At 37.2% G+C, this 19,073-nt stretch overlaps 2 protein-coding genes across 2 annotated transcripts; one reads left to right on the top strand and one right to left on the bottom strand.

Moving 5' to 3' along the window:
- Window positions 1-74: 74 nt before the first annotated feature.
- Window positions 75-6,831, bottom strand: simc1 (SUMO interacting motifs containing 1). The gene is made up of 10 exons (XM_084431005.1): window positions 6,441-6,831; window positions 3,491-4,789; window positions 2,450-2,703; window positions 2,096-2,165; window positions 1,839-2,002; window positions 1,634-1,726; window positions 950-1,081; window positions 698-854; window positions 515-599; window positions 75-361 (listed from the first exon to the last, which is right to left on the bottom strand). Exons 1-10 carry the CDS (start codon window positions 6,567-6,569, stop codon window positions 138-140), a joined length of 2,607 nt encoding a protein of 868 aa, XP_084287131.1. The 5' UTR covers window positions 6,570-6,831; the 3' UTR covers window positions 75-137.
- A 2,813-nt stretch (window positions 6,832-9,644) lies between these two features.
- mmp17b (matrix metallopeptidase 17b) lies at window positions 9,645-18,714 on the top strand. The gene is made up of 12 exons (XM_084429372.1): window positions 9,645-9,752; window positions 12,485-12,756; window positions 13,440-13,572; window positions 13,656-13,815; window positions 13,988-14,096; window positions 14,206-14,377; window positions 15,435-15,611; window positions 15,764-15,890; window positions 16,394-16,464; window positions 16,657-16,806; window positions 17,524-17,787; window positions 17,897-18,714. Exons 2-12 carry the CDS (start codon window positions 12,592-12,594, stop codon window positions 18,229-18,231), a joined length of 1,863 nt encoding a protein of 620 aa, XP_084285498.1. The 5' UTR covers window positions 9,645-9,752; window positions 12,485-12,591; the 3' UTR covers window positions 18,232-18,714.
- The last annotated feature ends 359 nt before the right edge of the window (window positions 18,715-19,073 follow it).

Genomic DNA, 19,073 nt, shown 5'->3' with positions numbered 1-19,073 from the left:
CAATTAGCGCTTGAGACTCTATTTATTATTATTATTTGCTTTTGGCTGGTATGTGTAGTGAACAAAAACTCAAATTGTATAAAAAAATTATTTATTTAAAAAAAAAAAGAAAATGTCAAACAAAGTTATTAAAAGGTTTAATGACTTGAAGTAACACTGGACATGTCAGTAATGTGTTCTTGTAGTTGGCATAGTAATTCCTGCATTCCCATGGGGAGAGCGTGGCCGATGTCATCCGCTGCTCGTGACAGGAAGGCGTCTGCTGCCTCTTGCACTGCTGAGCATTTCACCTGATCATCCCGTGTCCAAATCAGAGCACGCATCCTATCAAAGCGCTTTGTGATGGGAGAGTGTAGGTGACCTGGGGAACAAAGATTGAAAGAAAGGTAAAGAGAACAACTATTATGATCACCTGGTTTTATCACTTAAAATTTCTTTCAAATGCTTAATTTTCTTTTTTATTTGCCTTATTATGTATAACCTTAAAAGAGCTGTGATAGCACTAGTTTGTCACCTGTCACCACTTCTTCATAGCTGAGCATCAGCATCCACAGAAGCTGAAGAAGTTCATCCCATTTTCTCCATTTCTCTGCTCCATCCTGTCACACCATGCAGGGAGATCATATCAGTACAGCTGTTATGCAGAATAACAATGCAAAATGTTAATCTGGAATAAAAGACTGTAATGATCTTTTACTGAGGGTTCTGAAGTCAGTGTGGAGCTCTTAAGGTAGTGTAGCAGCAAGCTTAGAGACATGGGCAAGCGTGTCTTCTGAGAACAAGCCTCGTCCAGCAGCAGCTTCAACAACTTGCATCTCAGCAGCTTGCTCTCCAGAGTACTCAACAATAAGAGTCTAAAACAATACAAAGGGCAGCAAAAACTCAACATTCAATTAAGCTCTGTGCAACCTCTGATTATATTGATTATCTTTTTTTTTTTATTGTTCACCTTATCTTCCTGCAAGAACACATTCTGTCAAGCCAACTGAAGAGCTCTTCTGAAAGTTTGTCTGAATTGTAGGTGGGGTCCTTGTCCACCTCTAGGGCCAATGTTAACATCCTCTGAAGAGATAATACAATCCTGTAACAAAGAAAGTAAATGTTTCTCTTTTGCAAAGAAAAGAAGGAAAGTACAATCCAAACTGCTTTCCGTAGACTGTTGTTGTATGGCAAAATATATTTCCCTAAGAATGTGTTATTTTATACTACTGTTCAAAGTTTGGGGTCTGTATGATTTTCTGTTATCAATTTAAAATAACTGTTTTCTTTGTAATTTATTTAAAGCTGAATTTCCAGCAGTCAATACTCCAGTCTTCAGTGTCACATCTTCAGAAATCATTCTGATATGCTGATTTGCCGCTCAAGAAACATTTCTTATTATCATCCATGTTGAAACCAGTTGTGCTGCTTCATATGTTTGTTGATGCGATACATTTTTATTCAAGCTTATTTGATTAATATAAAGTTCAAGATGACATTTTTTTTAAACATTATAAGTGTCTTTGTCACTTTTTTTTATCAATTAAATGCATCCCTGCTGAATAGAAGTATAATTTCATTTAAAAAAAATCTTACTGACCCCAAATATTTGAACATTAGTGTATAATGATAACAAAATGAGCACTTCATATACTTAAGACAGTTGTCCTCTTTCTTTGGATATTCCACATCTTTTGAGTTGTTCACTGACTCCTTAGCAGCATTAATGATCCAATTTATTAGATCCCTAAGAAGAAGAATCACATAATTGCACACATAATATGATATGACAGTTCATTATTTATTACTGTATGCAAAGTCAAGTAAAGCCGATTGCAAAAATTGGGGCTTAAACTCACCTGACTTGCCCAAACGTTTCAGGGCCACATGAAAGCATCTTCTTTGCAACAGAGTGTTGAAGACATTGAGTCCTGAGTTTAAAATGAAAGTCATCTTCTAAAACCTGCAACACATATTGCAGGAGCATGTACCGGACCTCTGTCCGCAACCTCCTAGTGTCCTCCTTAAGACAGGAAGAATGAAGAGTGGAACATTTAAGAAAATTAGAGCATTACTCATAAATATAAGTATTTAAAATGTGCTAGAAAGTACCTACCTGGTCCTTCATAGCCGTCTTCATCAGTTCCCAATCCCATGGGACTGTAGAAGCATCCACAGGGTGGTATCTGAACATACAAAACAAACTGAAATTATAAAATAAACATGAATAGTACGTTTAACACCTGAATTTTTTGGGGGGAGTTGGGGGTGGGTGGATATTTCCGTTTTCATTGAACAGGAAGGGCAGATAGGATCACATGTTGGAGCACATACACTAGCTAACAGGGTACATCTCTGACTTAATCATGACTTTTTCATGAAAATGTAAAATGTTCAGCTAAAATAGTTTCACAAAACTGTTTTGAATAGGGAAAAAACTCAAAGTAGTTGCAGATGTGATCCCACTCACCTCTGAGTCTTCATCAATAGGTTATAGGCCTCTACGACTAGGACATCAGTGCTCTGTGGGTCCAAGAAAATCCCCCTGAGCAGATGTTTCGTAATGTCCACCGGTGGGTAAAACCGAGGCTGAATGAAGTCAGAGAGCAGCTGAAGAGTGCCCTCTGGATAATTCTCCTCAATAGTGCTGTAAACCAAACTAAGGCTCTGTCGGCACAGGGGCTCAGCGGGACCATAGTGTTCACCTTCCTCCTCATCGTCATGCTGTTAAAAAACGAAAAGTGACCGACTGAAATGTATTTCGCTAGGAATGCTGTATGAATACTGATGAAATGCCAAGGTAATATAATGCATAATATAGTCTTATATATTTTTTTCATGAAAATATATATAAAAAAAAAAACTTTGCTCCTATGCAGATTTCACATTCACCAACAGAAAGCTGCTTGGTTTGAAAATGATTTAAAGTGCTTCATACATTGCAACACTTTTGACGGTTGCAAAATTTTTAATGTGATCGTACCTTAAGAGTTTACTGTATGATTTGTTAAAATGAGCTAACATGGCTAGGCCTGTCACAATCATGAATTCTGTGCTGACTATTAATTGTCAAATAACTATGTCGAATCATATATAATAATTAAAGTTATAATAAAATAGGTCCTTATGATTTATTTTGATGTTGTGATGATATTTATATAAAATAATATAATTCATTTAACATAATATAATGCAGTCTGATTAAACCCACAAACCCTCATTTCATATGAAATTACAAGTAAATGTGAATTGAACTGAATTGAATATGAGGGAAGTCTTTTGTGTTTTATATATTCTTTTGCAAAATGCGACTGAAATTTAAACTGCACAATTATTGCGGGGTTTTTTTCAAATTATTGTGATTAATCAAGAATCTTGACAGGCCTTAAATGTGATTTAAGATTAAGATTTACAGTACATACAGAATCAAATTAAGAAGACACCAATCTCATTATTGTGTCTATTGAATGTACCTATAAAAAAAAGCAATGTGCACATCAAAACATCTTACCATCAGTGGAACCATTCCACCCATGCACTGACTTAATTTTCTGTACTGAGCCAGACAAATATGTTGTCTATCTTGTGAGTTGTTTTCAGAGAGATCTGAAACCACATTATCCGGCACATTTTCACTGTCGTAATCGCTGCTTGTCTCCCAAAGCCTGATGGAAGGGCTTTGTGAGGATACTGCATCTAAATCATTTCTCCTTAGCTCTGCTCTCTCTGAAAAGATTGGCGGGGAGGGCTGCGAGAGGAGGAGGCTGAAGGTGCTACTTGGTGAGCTCAGCGTAGACAGATCAGGGGAATGTGCCACTGTGTCGCTGGCAAGAATCTCCGTGGAAGTGGGACTGCAGGGTTTACTCTGGATAGATCTAAGTTCAAGGCTCCAGTGGGGCGAGGCCCTAGATGAGGTAGGTATGGAGGGGGAAGAAGGTTCTGGCCGAACCGGAGTATGTAGACCCTCATTTTCGCAGATATTCATCATTTCAACATTATCATTCAAAGAAAGTGCATTGGACTTTGATGCAGTAAAAGTATCAGAAGAAAGTTCAAAGGTCTGAGGTGACAGTTGACTGTTGTATGTTGTAAATGGGTGATCCTTATCTTCAGATTTATTGGATGAGTCAGAAAATATATAAGCATCTACCTCACTCGGACAGTAATATGGACTGTCAAGACTGTAAGAAGAATGAACACTGCCTTCCCATTTCTGTGATGAGTCAAAATTTTCTTTGTTTTCTTGGTCTGTGTCTATGCTGCAGACAGCTGGTGTACTAAGCTGTGTGTCTTTAGTGTTCTGCGATATATCTGCAATAGAGTTCTTTAATACTTCAGATACATTTTTTAAAGAATTTTTACTTGTATCATTTGAGCTGCAACGTTCCAAACACTTGTCCCAGCTCAACTGTTCAGACGACAAGCTTGAATTACAATTTGTGTCCTCATGCAAATGATTTTCTGTTCTTTGGAGCACGTCTGTGAGACCATTCTCCTGAGAGAGTGACTTAGAGACGACAGACTGCACACTGTTCCCTACAAAACACTCTGAATTAGCTACATCTTTTCCAACACTTGTTCGAGATTGTGATTCTAGAGGTTTTCCAAAAGATGTCAGTGTTACATGCACTTTCTTGTCTTTGCTTTCTACTGATGACAGAGTCGGTGATGGATTCTGAAGCTGGACGTCGCCATCATCAGGAGGATCGTCTTCACTTAAATCTATAACTTCTAAGGAGGAGCAAGTATCTCTTCTTGAGCATCTTCGCCTTGGAGGGGTTAACTTATGGTCTGTGATATCAATGAGGACCTGAGACAAACAAACAATGAAGAAAGTAGGAGAAATCAGGAGAAATATAGTGGTAATTGGACTTTTCAATGGCTTACCACCATTATTGGCAACTACAGAACAGGGGCCAGTTGCATAAACATAGCCATTATTATGATAAGACTGCGTCTTAAGTACTAGTATGACAAACTAGCAGTTAGTCAAGGGGAATCAGGCTTACTTAGACCAATGCAAACAGACAGGCAGACACAGAGATTCCTGCCTTTATTAGAGAGAAGATTATGTTTAGCCCCCTCTCTCCGAAGCTTTGAATATTCGATGTTCATTACTACCGAAGCTTCGAAGCTCAAAAAATGGTATTCGGACCAGCCCTACTAGTATGACAAACTAGTGGTTAGTCAAGGGGGAATCAGGCTTACTTAGACCAATCTATGTTTTTATGTAACTGACTTAAACAGTTCTGAACAGTCTTAAAGGAAGAAATGTGATGACTAACTTGTAAGACTAGTCTTAGCAGTTTATGCAACCAGCCCCAGGTGGCTAATGGACGATATGTAATATATAGCATATAGACAGTTGATTACCATCACAAAATAACACTAAAAAAGGGAAAGGGTTAGGGTTAAATCTCGTTAACACCGTAACTATATAGCATTCACACCAACGCAGAATATCGTTTTGTTGTTTATAATAAGCGCGCGCTGCAGTTATGTCGTCAGCCGCTATGCTCAATGGTTGTCGATGTTTTTATGTTATTAGCTGTGGAAAAATTGTTAAAATATGTTTATCTGTGCCGTTATCGATGTTATAATTAAGTTATAATATGCCGTCATAATTGTGCTATTCTTTAACATCTGCAACGATTTTTAAAACAATATCGTTATAGTTATAGTTACCGTCCTTGTTGTAAACGGGCCTTCATCCCACTTATTATACTGCTACTTAACCAAACAAATAAATACATGGCTATATATTTATTAAAGTTGAAATAGTTTTGTTAGCTTACTTGCACAGAAGGTGGAGCGAAAGATCACGATCTGCACAGCTATCATACTGAGCTCTCAACTGAGCAACGTTTGACCAATCAGATTCACTTATTCCAGAGAACCGCGTAATATAACAGCAAATGAGATGTACACACATTCATCATACACGCTTAAATTAAACTGTTTCACACAATACTCGAAATTTACTAAACATATTCACCAAATATGGTATTATGGGCAATGCCAAATATCAGCCGATTTATTATATTATATATAATATTTTATCACATTATTTTATATAACTCTATAGAAATGCCTTGATATCGAAATAATGAAAATGAAATAAATAAAAATGTTTAATACAATGAATGAAAAAAAAAATAGAAAAAAAAAAAATATATAATATGCACTTGAAGGTTGTTGTGTTCTGCAAGCCTATCAAAATCTCTTAAATACTCGGTGACGTCATTTGCGCGCGTACCAACGTACCTGCAGCCAATTGTCCGCGCGCTATGTGTAAAAAGCGAACAGCACGTGCTGTTGGAAACAAGTGTAAGTTCACGCACACCCTGAACAAATCTCCGATTTGCATGTGTAATCGACAGAAATCGATAAAAGCCCAAGCGGACAAAATCAAGCAAGACCTTGAGACTCTGATAAAGACAAACTGCAAATAGTAAACTTACAGGTGTGACTGGGAGCCATTCTGTTCGGATGAACGGAACTCCATCTTCTTTGTCTTCGTTGTAACTACTTATAACCTCTAAATCAGAGTCGTCATCGGTGCCCGAGCTGACACAAATAATATCCTCCATAATTCTGCCTCACCCTGTCCCATCAGTCATGTTTGTGCCGACAGATGTCTTGAGCAACAAAAATAGTGGGTCCAGGAGAGTGCATGAATAGTGCACTAAAAGTTGATAGTTACTGTTGTCAAACAAACCTCCACAAAAACAAAATAGTCACGCAGGTAAATGTCAATACTAGTGTCACCTAAATGTTTTGGTTTCACTATTGCAGGATTTGATGAAGGAGGAACTTCCGCAAGTGTCGGTTATGCGGAAGTGTGTTTGGATTAGTGGATTTACGGACCGGAGTGATTTATTTATACTTGTCTGTATCGGTATGCTTTTAGTTGCGCTGTACGCAAACATAGATACCCGTTTGTCACATTCCATATGTATATGAAATTCCAAATTCATAGAATGTATTGCTGTCGAGAATGCAGTTTGACCTGAAGCACATATTGCTTTAATCTTGCCATTGAAAGAGGCGGGGATGTAGCTCAGTGGTAGAGCGCATGCTTTGCATGTATGAGGCCCCGGGTTCAATCCCCGGCATCTCCACTTTTTTTTTCGACTTTCTTGTTGTTGTCTAGAATATAACTTGGACTGTTGTCAAAGTCGCGTAATTTAAAAAAACGGATTTTAAAATAATGGATTCTATTTAAAATATTATAAAATGTCATTTATTCCTGTGATGGCAAAGCTGAATTTTAAGCAGCCATTTACTCCATCTTTAGAGTCATAACCTCTTTCATTCTAATATGTTGATTTGAATCTCAAGAAACATTTTATTATCCAATTATTTATTATGTTTATGTCCAATCATGGTTGGAAACTTTTTGCTGTGAAATATTTTTGTGGAAACCATGATAGATTGAAAAGTTTGGGGTAGCCCAAGGATAAGATTGAAAAAGAAAGATAGAAATTAATACCTTTATTCAACAATGATGCATTTAATTGGTCAAAAGTAAAGAAATTTATAATGTTATGTTATAATGTTATAAAAGTATTTCAAATAAATGCTGTTCTTACACTAAAAAAAAAAACCTTTTTTTTTCAAGATAAGCATTTCAGTTAATTAATTCAAATTGAATTGAATAAAAGGCCTATATATTATTCGTATTATGAATAAATAATTTTAAATAAGTGAAAAAGAACTAGAGCTTAATAAAACATTTCGTATAAATCTCAATGGAACAAGGGAATGGACCATTTAGTTTATGTGATTCGTATTCATAAATAAAAAAGAATAAAAAATGAAAATATGTTTAAATTTAAGATTAATACAAAATGTTTTATTAAGCTCCAGTTTTTTTACTAATTCAAAATGCATTTAAAACTCATTCTTAATGTATAATATAAATAATAATATTATTCAATTCAATTTGATGGAATTTTACTATTAATTGAAATGCATAAATCTTGAAAAAAGTATCACGATTTCCACAAAAATATTAAGCAGCAAAAGCTGTTTCAACATTGATAATAATAAGAACCATTATTAACAATTGAGCACCAATAATAATTGAGCCAAATCAGCATATTACAATGATTTCTGAAGACTGGAGTAATGGCTGCTGAAAATTCAGCTTTGCAACCACATGAATACATTTAAAAATATATAATAGAAAAGAGTTTCAATTGCAATAATATAATATTTCATCATTTCGTACGGTTTTTACTGCGCATAAAACACTTTGTTCAAAAGTTTGTAATAATTACATTTTTTTATGTTTTTGATATATTTATATCAAATACAAAACTTTTGCCTAAACAGGAGCATAAGTGACTCACTGGGAGTCTGTATGTTGTGGTATTAATCAGAGGTGACTAGTAAAACATTCCCAGTGCCGCCAGCAATGTTGAGGCCCATGTCCTGGGTGCACAATGAATATCTGTATTGCGGAGTTCCTCTAAAGGGATCCCAGTTGTCTTGGAGACAAGGAAGTTCACTTGGCCTTTTGTGGCTCTTGATCACTCTCTTTTTGAACACTCACATCCATTCACACATAAACTTCCTGCCTTGTGCATCTTTCTAAAAATACGATGAACACATCTGCCCCACTGGCCCGCACACTTTGACCTGTGGGTCAAAATTATCAGTAGGACAACAAGGCATCAATGCACCCTTTGCTTATTCCGCTCTCTCTCTCTGGAAAGTCGTTTGTAAAATAGCAAAAATTACCAGTATAGCCTGTGCCATTTTAAAGCGGTTAAAAGCTGTAATATCTCAATAAGATCGAGCACTGAGGTGATAAGGTTTCTGGCCCCTTTGACAGGTTATACTCTGAGAAGTTTAACAGATCAGGAGGTCAAGTTACACTATAAACATTCAGCACACGCCTCTATTGCCCATGTAAGTATGCTTTTCCAATCCGGATATTCCCCTGGGACTCGCACAGTATTATCCAGCGAAAAAGACAGATAGCCCATCTGGAAATGTGCTTTCGCTCTTGCTTTCTGCCATGATACACAAACTACAAGTTAACCCCTGCACTGAAATCCCAGTTAAAAAAAAAATGTTATTAAAAAAATATTATATTTTATTAATTTTATGTGCGCCGACAAATGTTTACATTTTTTAAATGCAGAAATTGTAAGAAAAAAGTTGTGTATCTCACTCTGGAATGTCGTAGACCAAACAGCAACAATGCATTTAGCTAGATCTGTTCAAATCTTCGTTTTTAAAATTTTTTTAATCCTTTCGTTAAGAGGATTTAATCCAGACATATCCACAACTACACACAAGCCCAAAGATAAAGTGTAACCCTAATCCGGCAGTTGACTCAGATCTCACATAAAAGGATCCATATATATGTAAATGTTCATACTGTGTTCATTAGTGTTTTAATGAGACATTTGAGTTTTAAAAATAAAGTATATGAAATTTGGCAGAGGGTGGACAAACATGTGCAACTAAGCATGTCTCTAAATCTCTTCACTGCATATAAAGAGGCTTTTTTACACTGGTATCTTCCAAACACAGAGAGAGAGAGTGAGCAAATGCCCGATGCACTTAGCAGGGGTGGGTGGGGACGTCATTGAGTGGGGTATTAGGAGTCAATTGTGCAAGTGCAGAGGCAGAAGGAGAGAGAGGGGGGTGGTGGGGGTGTGGAGATGAGAGGAACACATCTGTTCAGGAACAGAGAAGGAGGGCAAGCACGACAGAGCACTCGAGTGCAAAGGGAGAAAGAGAAAGAAGTTGTTGGGACGGTAAGCATGTCCAAATTCTTTCTATTTTGAATGATATAATTTCTTGCATTAACTTCGACTTTGCATACAACTGTAATTGTAACTTTTCTTTGATGTCGTCTGAATATTTTGAGCTTTTTAAATGAGATTAAAATGATTATGGATTCATTGTTATGTCTCATAAATATTTTGTTCTTTATTGTGCTGTAAATTATGGCTTTAAATGAACGCTAACTCGTAAGAAATGCAACCCATCAAGGATTACATGAAGCTAAAATCTCTGTCTGAGAATTTATTACCACACCTTGATCCCTATGTCAACAGATTTCCAAACAGATTGTGGTAGAGCATGTATAAGTGTAACACTTTTTTAGTTTTTCTCATGTTTTCAGAAATGTTTAGCTTAAAGCTTTGAATCCACACACCCAGAAAACACTTGTAATATACAAATTGGCTAAATGTTTTAACCTAAAGCTTTGAAATATGCTTTCATAAGCAGTCATTACTTGTCAATTCAGTTTAAGTCAGAAACAGTTAAACTTGAAGGTTTCTTTCCTATCATTTAGTCTGTATTATTGTAATGGCAGCATATGATGACAAATACATGTTAAATAAAATGAAAATATGACCCTAAAAGTTTTATAAGTTCATACGTTTTTACACTGTCCTCTACACACACACATCTGAAACTGTCAGAGATTTTGTGACAAGGTTGATCGATTGAATTGCAGATCGTAAATGACACGTGGATGCATTGTGCAATATGTTATTGTATTTATTGAGCGCATTTATGCAGGTTCTCCCCTACTGTCTTTCTGTGACTGGGTCAGACACTCGTGATTTATACACATTTACAGTGGGTACGGAAAGTATTCAGACCCCCTTAAAATGTTTCACTCTTTGTTATATTGCAGCCATTTGCTAAAATCATTTAAGTTAATTTGTTCTCCTCATTATTGTACACACAGCACCCCATATTGACAGAAAAACACAGAATTGTTGACATTTTTGCACATTTATTAAAAAAGAAAAACTGAAATATCACATGGTCCTAAGTATTCAGACCCTTTGCTCAGTATTTAGTAGAAGCACCCTTTTGATCTAATACAGCCATGAGTCTTTTTGGGAAAGATGCAACAAGTTTTTCACACCTGGATTTGGGTATCCTCATGCCATTCCTCCTTGCAGATCCTCTCCAGTTCTGTCAGGTTGGATGGTAAACGTTGGTGGACAGCCATTTTCAGGTCTCTCCAGAGATGCTCAATTGGGTTTAAGTCAGGGCTCTGGCTGGGCCATTCAAGAACAGTCACGGAGTTGTTGTGAAGCCACTCCTTCGTTATTTTAGCTGTGTGCTTAGGGTCATTGTCTTGTTGGAAGGTGAACCTTCGGCCCAGTCTGAGGTTCAGAGCACTCTGGAGAAGGTTTTCGTCCAGGATATCCCTGTACTTGGCCGCATTCATCTTTCCCTCGATTGCAACCAGTAGTCCTGTCCCTGCAGCTGAAAAACACCCCCACAGCATGATGCTGCCACCACCATGCTTCACTGTTGAGACAGGTGATGAGCAGTGCCTGGTTTTCTCCACACATACCGCTTAGAATTAAGGCCAAAAAGTTCTATCTTGGTCTCATCAGACCAAAGAATCTTATTTATCATCATCTTGGAGTCCTTCAGGTGTGCTTTCATGTGTCTCGCACTGAGGAGAGGCTTCCGTCGGGCCACTCTGCCATAAAGCCCCGACTGGTGGATGGCTGCAGTGATGGTTGACTTACTACAACTTTCTCCCATCTCCCGACTGCATCTCTGGAGCTCAGCCACAGTGATCTTTGGGTTCTTCTTTACCTCTCTCACCAAGGCTCTTCTCCCCCGATAGCTCAGTTTGGCCGGACGGCCAGCTCTAGGAAGGGTTCTGGTCATCCCAAACTCAAATGAAGGTGTAGAACCATCTCAAGGATGATCAGAAGAAATGGACAGCACCTGAGTTAAATATGAGTGTCACAGCAAAGGGTCTGAATACTTAGGACCATGTGATATTTCAGTTTTTCTTTTTTAATAAATGTGCAAAAATGTCAACAATTCTGTGTTTTTCTGTCAATATGGGGTGCTGTGTGTACAATAATGAGGGGGAAAAAATGAACAAATGATTTTAGCAAATGGCTGCAATATAACAAAGAGTGAAAAATTTAAGGGGGTCTGAATACTTTCCGTACCCACTGTACATGCACACATGTGTCTCTGCCCATTGTTTCCTGTCAGTCTCCCTCCTTTTCTTACACTGTCCTCTGTCCTTGTCCCCCGAGACTGGCAGCGTTTTCCTTTAATTCCATTATTCCATTACTCTTCTTTTCTGTGCCCCATTCCCCCGTCCCTCCTCTACTCTAACAACCCGTCATCTCCCACATTGTCTCATTTCTTTAATGAAATGACACCTGCCAATTTAATTAAAGCCCCACATCCGCTATGCTTCTCGTCTTTTCTTTTAAAATGAAACACATAAAACCTCTGCAGCCTTTTCATCCTTCACTCTTTGATACTTGTCATCTGCAATTCAATCATGCAGCTTTACAACCAAAGCAGTCAGCAGTGTAGTAGTATAAATTATTTTAGGACTGAAAGAGGTCCTGAGTTAAGCAATCCCTTGTAATGAGATTGCACAACTGATTTACATTCTTTTAGGAAGTTGTTGTTGTCCTTTAGAATAGAACACAATCTTAAATAATCATTACTAAATTATCTCCAAACTCTACATTTACAGTGCTGACATCAATCCTACAATTCCTCAACACCATCTCAGTTTCAGCAAAGACGATGTCATTGAAATCACTTGACTGAGGAGGATTGACATTGGGTAACATTGGTATTATGGCGATGTTTTGGACAGCAGTTGTTTTCTACATGTGTGGACGTACAGTGGAAGTTTATGGAACGGCTGATAAAGATGTACTGCCAACCAGTTTGGCAAGAACAGTTACATCTACCGCTTTACCCACTGTCATACCCACAGAAGATGAGAGCATTAAACTTGTGGTGAGAACGTGTCTTGAACTTATACACGATTCAGTTGGAAAATATTGTTCCATTATAAGTCAACATGAAAATTACCCTATTTTCTTACCCATTTCTTTCTTTTCCTTATCCTTAATGTACCTTTCTAGACTTATTGTGCCTGATCCATTGGTGTATGTTTTCCCACATTATTTAGTTAAATTCCCATAAATGATTAACAATGCATAATTAGCAATTATGCCAAGTTTGGGGTCATTAATTGTAAAGTTTTTAAGTCTCTTCTGCTCACCAAGGCTGCATTTATTAGATGTACAATAAAATATAATATTGTGAAATATTATTACAATAAAAAAAAATAACACTCTTCTATTTGAATATTTTTTTTATTTATTTTTTATTCCTCTAATGGCAAATTAGAATTTTCAGCATCATTACTCCAGGCTTCAGTCACATGATCCTTCAGAAATCATTCTAATATGTTGATTTAGTGCTCAAGAAACATTTATTATTATTATCAATGATGAACAGTTCTGCCGCTTAATTTTTTTATGGAAACTATATAAAAAAAAAAAAAATCAGGATTCATTTTTTCAGTATTATTTTTAATAAAAATCTGATAACAAAAAGTCTTTACTGATCAATTAAATGCATCTTTGCGGAATAAAAGTATTATTTTCTTTCAAAAATGTTGTTCTGTTTGGCAGGATTGGCTCACGAAGTATGGATACCTCCCACCCCCTGATCCCTCGACAGGTCAGTTACAGGCCTGGACAGCTGTTACTCAAGCAGTGAAGGAAATGCAGAGGTTTGCTGGTTTGGATGAAACAGGAGTCTTAGGTATGAACAACACTTTCCCACACTCTTTTGAAATCTCAGTCTTATTTAATGCCTTCCTTAATTCCCTCACCTTCCTGTCACAGATGAAGCGACTGTTCAGTTGATGCAGACACCCCGTTGTTCACTTCCGGATGATGATGATGATGATCAAACCATCCAGCTTTCGGCATTACACGGTGATATTGAAAATCAAAGGATGAAAAGAGCTGTTTCTACCTGGACGAGAAGAAATATCAACTGGAGGTTAGACTGATTATTTTACCAGTTGCGTTTTTCTTCCTGCTTTTTCTACCGTCTGCCTTAACTTACTTGATAGTTAGTTTACAGTATCACAATAAAGTAAAGACTGTAGAAAAAGATTAAAAACACATAAACACAACATTTTTGTTCTTAGTCCAACTCTCTTATTTCTCAGGTTGCGCTCTTACCCTGCATCTTCTAAACTGTCCCGTGAAACGATTCGCTCCCTCGTATACTATGCCCTCCGAGTGTGGGCCGATCCAACATTGCTTGAGTTTCATGAGGTTATGGCTATACTTTTTAAAACTCAAAAATTAGCACTGTGTTTCTGACCTTAACAATGTTCCTGTTTTTATGGGTTCATGTAAATACACGTTGAACTATTTTGAATAGGTGCGAGGACCAGAGGGAGCAGATCTCCAAATAGATTTCTTGCATGGTCCCCATGGAGATGGATATCCCTTTGATGGAGCAGGTGGATCTGTTGGCCATGCCTTCTTTCCATCAGACCCAGACAGGGCAGGTGGAGTTCACCTGGATGCAGAGGAGGAATGGGCTTTCAGAGGTAATTCTGCAAAACACTCATAGATAAGGAATAATGTACAAAGCCGAAATAAAACCCAACAGGGTAGATCAGTACATTATCCACTGATATTAATATAATGGCCAAAAATTAAAGCAATAATTTTGCTACAAGTGAATTTAAGCGTCACAAACTTATAATGTGCAATATGAGAGACAAATATTTTTATCAAATATGAGATTTGCTAAATAATTTAATTGAACAGTTATTAAATAATTGTTGTTTTTAGAGATTAGCATCCCCATCTCACACTTGCTTAAGTTTTGTTTTCACGCCATGTTGTACTCAGAGCTGTCTACGTCCTCTGAATTTTGCACTTTACAAGTTGTAATTTCGAGGTTGTGAACGCTTTTTACAAATCGTATTCTCATATTTACTGTAGGCCTACCTACAACATGGCGTGAACACACCTTTAATCTAAATGTAAAAATAGCAGGAAATTAGTAATTAAATATCCACAATGAAGTATCCAATATACTTCATTTACATATATATATATCCAGTATTGATGCATATAATGCCCTTTTACAGTCTTGATTTTGTTTTTAGACTCTACAAGAATAGGCTTTCATGCTTGAATATATAAAAAACACCAAATTTCTTCACATATTTTACTTTGTTGCAGCACCTCTCTTCCTAGTCTGTCAGTAACGCTCTGTTTAGTTCCGGTCTCTATGGCCCTATCCCAAATGGCACCCTAAACACTCACGGTCTTCCTATGAGTCCGCACTTTCATGACATAACACCGCTTTGATTTTCTGGAAGAAGTGTACTGTGGAGCTTGCATCAGTGCGGGCTCGGCAAAAATGCACATCGAGGGCGCATATCAACCGCAAAAGGGGCGCTCGCAAGCACCCTTCTGAAACCTAAAATGACAAATGGGACACCCTACGGTCTCATGGACTTAACAGACACGCGCACGCAGCAGCCATTGTAAGTCCACAAAACCAAAAGTGCATATGAAGTGTGGCATTTGGGACAGGGCATATGAAGCCCCTCCTTCCGAAAAGCTCAATGTGCTCTTAATATTTACATGCAGCAACTGAGGGCACAGATCTGTTCACGGTGCTGGTGCATGAGCTTGGTCACGCCCTCGGACTGACCCATTCATCAGCACGGCAATCTGTAATGCGTCCATACTACCAAGGGCCCCTGGGAGACCCACTCCACTTCAGCCTGGGACACCACGACCTTCAACACATCACGGCCCTTTATGGTAACTGTCATTAAACTCCTCGATTGGAATGTCTGTTCGGCAGTTATAGCTCATGGGATTCATGTGAAATCTGAATATCATGTACATGAGACTCAAATAATCTATTCTGCATGTGTGTGTGTGTGTGTGTGTGTGTCTGTTTATGAATTCAGGTAAGAGGGGTGACCATATTCCAACTGACAAGCCTCTTCTTGTGACGGAAGCCCAGTTGCGTCATCGAGATGGAGGAATACACAGACTCACACACATGTACAGACATGCACACAGTCATTTGGACAGGTAAGAGAGGATCAGTTAAACTTTTTGAATTGAACATCAAATCAAAATTGAGCCTATTTACTAATGCATATTCCTTATTGTGCCTAATGCTGGAATACTACTACAAATATAATATGAAAGGATTTTAAATTGTATTTTGTATTGTATCTAAAATTAAATTTTAGATTATTGGAGTATGTTTTACAAAATACAAACACTAGGAAATACACTAAACGACATCATACACTATACCAGACTTATGAGTAGTTAAAAAAAAAAAAACAATCTTAGGAGATGCATGGTGCATTTGGGCAAAAGTTGTGTGATGTATTCCTGCCTTAACTAGATACATCACATTACAGAACTATAATGTGTTCTGAACACTGTTTTATGCTGATTTTAAAGACATGAATCTAAATTTGAATATTTAAATATCTTGGAAACTTTTCTTGTTGTTAGTTTGTTCAAATGTATTTTAATGAAGAGAAATATATTTTGAAATATCTCACTTTGTCTCAATCAAGTTCTGTGGATCGCTGTAACACCAGTTTTGATGCAGTTGCCAAGATTCGAGGAGAGATTTTCTTTTTCAAAGGTAGATATTTGAAGTATTGAAATAATTTAGGGCTAATTTATGGAGTATATACTTCCTCCACTTTGTGTTTTCATCTTGTTATTGGTCTACCAGAGACTATCCATCCATTCAGTGTCACCATATACAGTAACAAATTATTTATTCTTATTCCTCCCTTTTTAAATATCTATCTTACCCTCACACATTTTGCAGGGCAAAACATGTGGAGAGTGAGTAGAGGTGGTCTCGTGTCAGTCAGGGCTGTTCCTGTACAGAGACTTTGGTCGGCTCTTCCTTCTTCACTGCCTCCACTGCGAGCGGTTCTGGAGAGACACACAGATCATGCCATCATCTTTATCAGTGGTCAGTTTCCCTGCACAATCACATCACAAACCCACATTTTTGAGCTGATTTCAACCCCACTTTTGTGAGTTCATTTATTTAATTTAAAGAATAAAGATTTATTTTACTTGGCCTCAGTGCAAAGAATAAAAATATGGCAAATAGCATTAAATAATGTTTACACTAAGTGTAAATAGCAGTATTTTTAAGTGTAAATAGTGTTGTACATTATAAAACAGTATGCAATAACATATTCAGTGTACATGATTACATTTATTATAATCATAAATGGATGCTGCCTTTTTGGGGCCTTACTTGTCCCTATCCCTAAAGCACAGCTCTACACCTATTTCCACTTTTCGAATATTTTCTTACATTTTTATTTAAAATAAATGCCTTTCCGAACTGACATGCAATGGGAAAAAGAATAAAGAATTGCATCAGAAAAAAGGCGGATTTGGTTGTGTCAAAAGCTAAATCCTCTATATTTACTCTCCATGCCACAAGATGGATTTCTTTTGTAATTTGGCCTAGCTCAAACAGACAATGGTGGGCGGAGCCAGTGTAAATAGCTTTTGCCAACAAAATGGGCTATTTGTACGAGTGTCTATTTGTAAACTGACACTCTGTAAAAATATAACTTAAATAGACAGAGGCTGATATATCCGCTTAAAATGAAAACACACTTTTTAGATGGTTCCTAAACCCCTGCTACTTTTATTTAACACAAATGTGCAGGTTCCCAGGTTTGGCTGTTCAAGGATCTGTCACTCCAAGACGGTTTCCCTCAGCCTCTGTCTACTCTGGAGGACTCAGAGGGACTGTGGCAAGGATTGCACTGGGACCCTACTCAGGGTGTGGTGTGGGGGTCTTTGAGAAAGGACGGAGAGAAAGGAGAAAGCCCAGAGGAAAGCAAAGTCTGGAGAGAGCTTACTGAAGGAGGAGTGAATGGAATCATCACTGAGAATGATGACGAGAGAGAAAGGGCCGGAGAATTTAAGGGTGTGTTGCTTTTATAATATTTATACAATAATACAGCATTGCATGTGGAGGTATGTGTAACAGTGTTTCACAGCACTACTGACTTTTTTTAATCCTCTACGTCAATCAGGTTCGACCTACGTTTTCAAAGGCAGCTCCTATTGGAAATTTACTCACCCAGGCTCAGCCCCTGAAGAAGGATACCCCCGGCTTCTGGCCGCCGATTGGTTGGACTGCCCTCAGCCGTCCTCTTACAGCCCCGGTGACATCTCTTTGATCTCCCACTATGGTCAACGGGAGCTTCGTGAGCAGAAAGGGCAAAGAATAATCGACCAGATCAGGCACAAAGACAAAACAAGAGATAAACCTCATAGCTGGGACTGTCCATGTCTAAACTGTGCAGTGACTCAAACTGGACCTATTTTACTTCTGCCCATTTTATTTCTGATCACTGTGATTTGTTAACCGTCACTTTAATTATTTCCACTTTCAAGTTCACAATCATACCCAAAAATGACTTCTAATATCCTATTAGACATTTGGAAATAGTTGGCAAGATGAGTAGTTCTGTTGTTGTACGTACAGTAACTCCTAACCGAAACGCTGGTCTTATTTCTCTGTTAATTCCAGTTTCAGTTGCTAAACCGCCTTACTAAGTTAGGTTAGTTTTACTGCAGCACATTCTTGTTCATGTTATCAACCAAAAAGGTATAAAACAAATATCAACAAAATGTTAATGATTTACAGTTCAGAGTCTGTTTGTGAAGGAGGCAAATAAGCACAATACTATTCGCCTCCTTCATAAGCTTTAGAGTTTAAAAGCATAATGATAATATACATATTTTGATCATGAAGATGCAGAGAGCATCCATTGGGTTCCAAAATGTGATTTAATCTTGATTTCTCCTTATTAAAATAGTGTGAGAATTTTGATTAAAGATAAAGTGCAAAGAAAAATGACTGGAAAATACCAATGTACTTTTTAAAAAGAATTTATTACTGCGGGATGGATGATTAAATAATGATATAATAAAATCTAAATAAAAATGATATGTATATTTGTTTTAATATATTTTATGGATTCTACTTTTATCAATAATATATTTTATAAATATTACATTTCATGTAAAATTTCTTTATTCTTTTTTCATTTTATTTTTTTATGCACCCAAAAACTATGGCAATAAAAAGATAAATGTGAGCATTATTTTATTAAATACTGGCATGTTCTGTTACCTCAGGAATTTCCTGATCCCTAAAGTCCAAAAAATTTCCCACTTTAATCATTTCGGGTTACTGGCACGCAT

This window comes from Rutilus rutilus, assembly GCF_951802725.1.
Source record: "Rutilus rutilus genome assembly, chromosome: 14".
Lineage (NCBI taxonomy): Eukaryota > Metazoa > Chordata > Actinopteri > Cypriniformes > Leuciscidae > Rutilus > Rutilus rutilus.
Note: the sequence above shows the minus strand (reverse complement) of the source record. Positions and strands in the feature narration are given on the sequence as shown.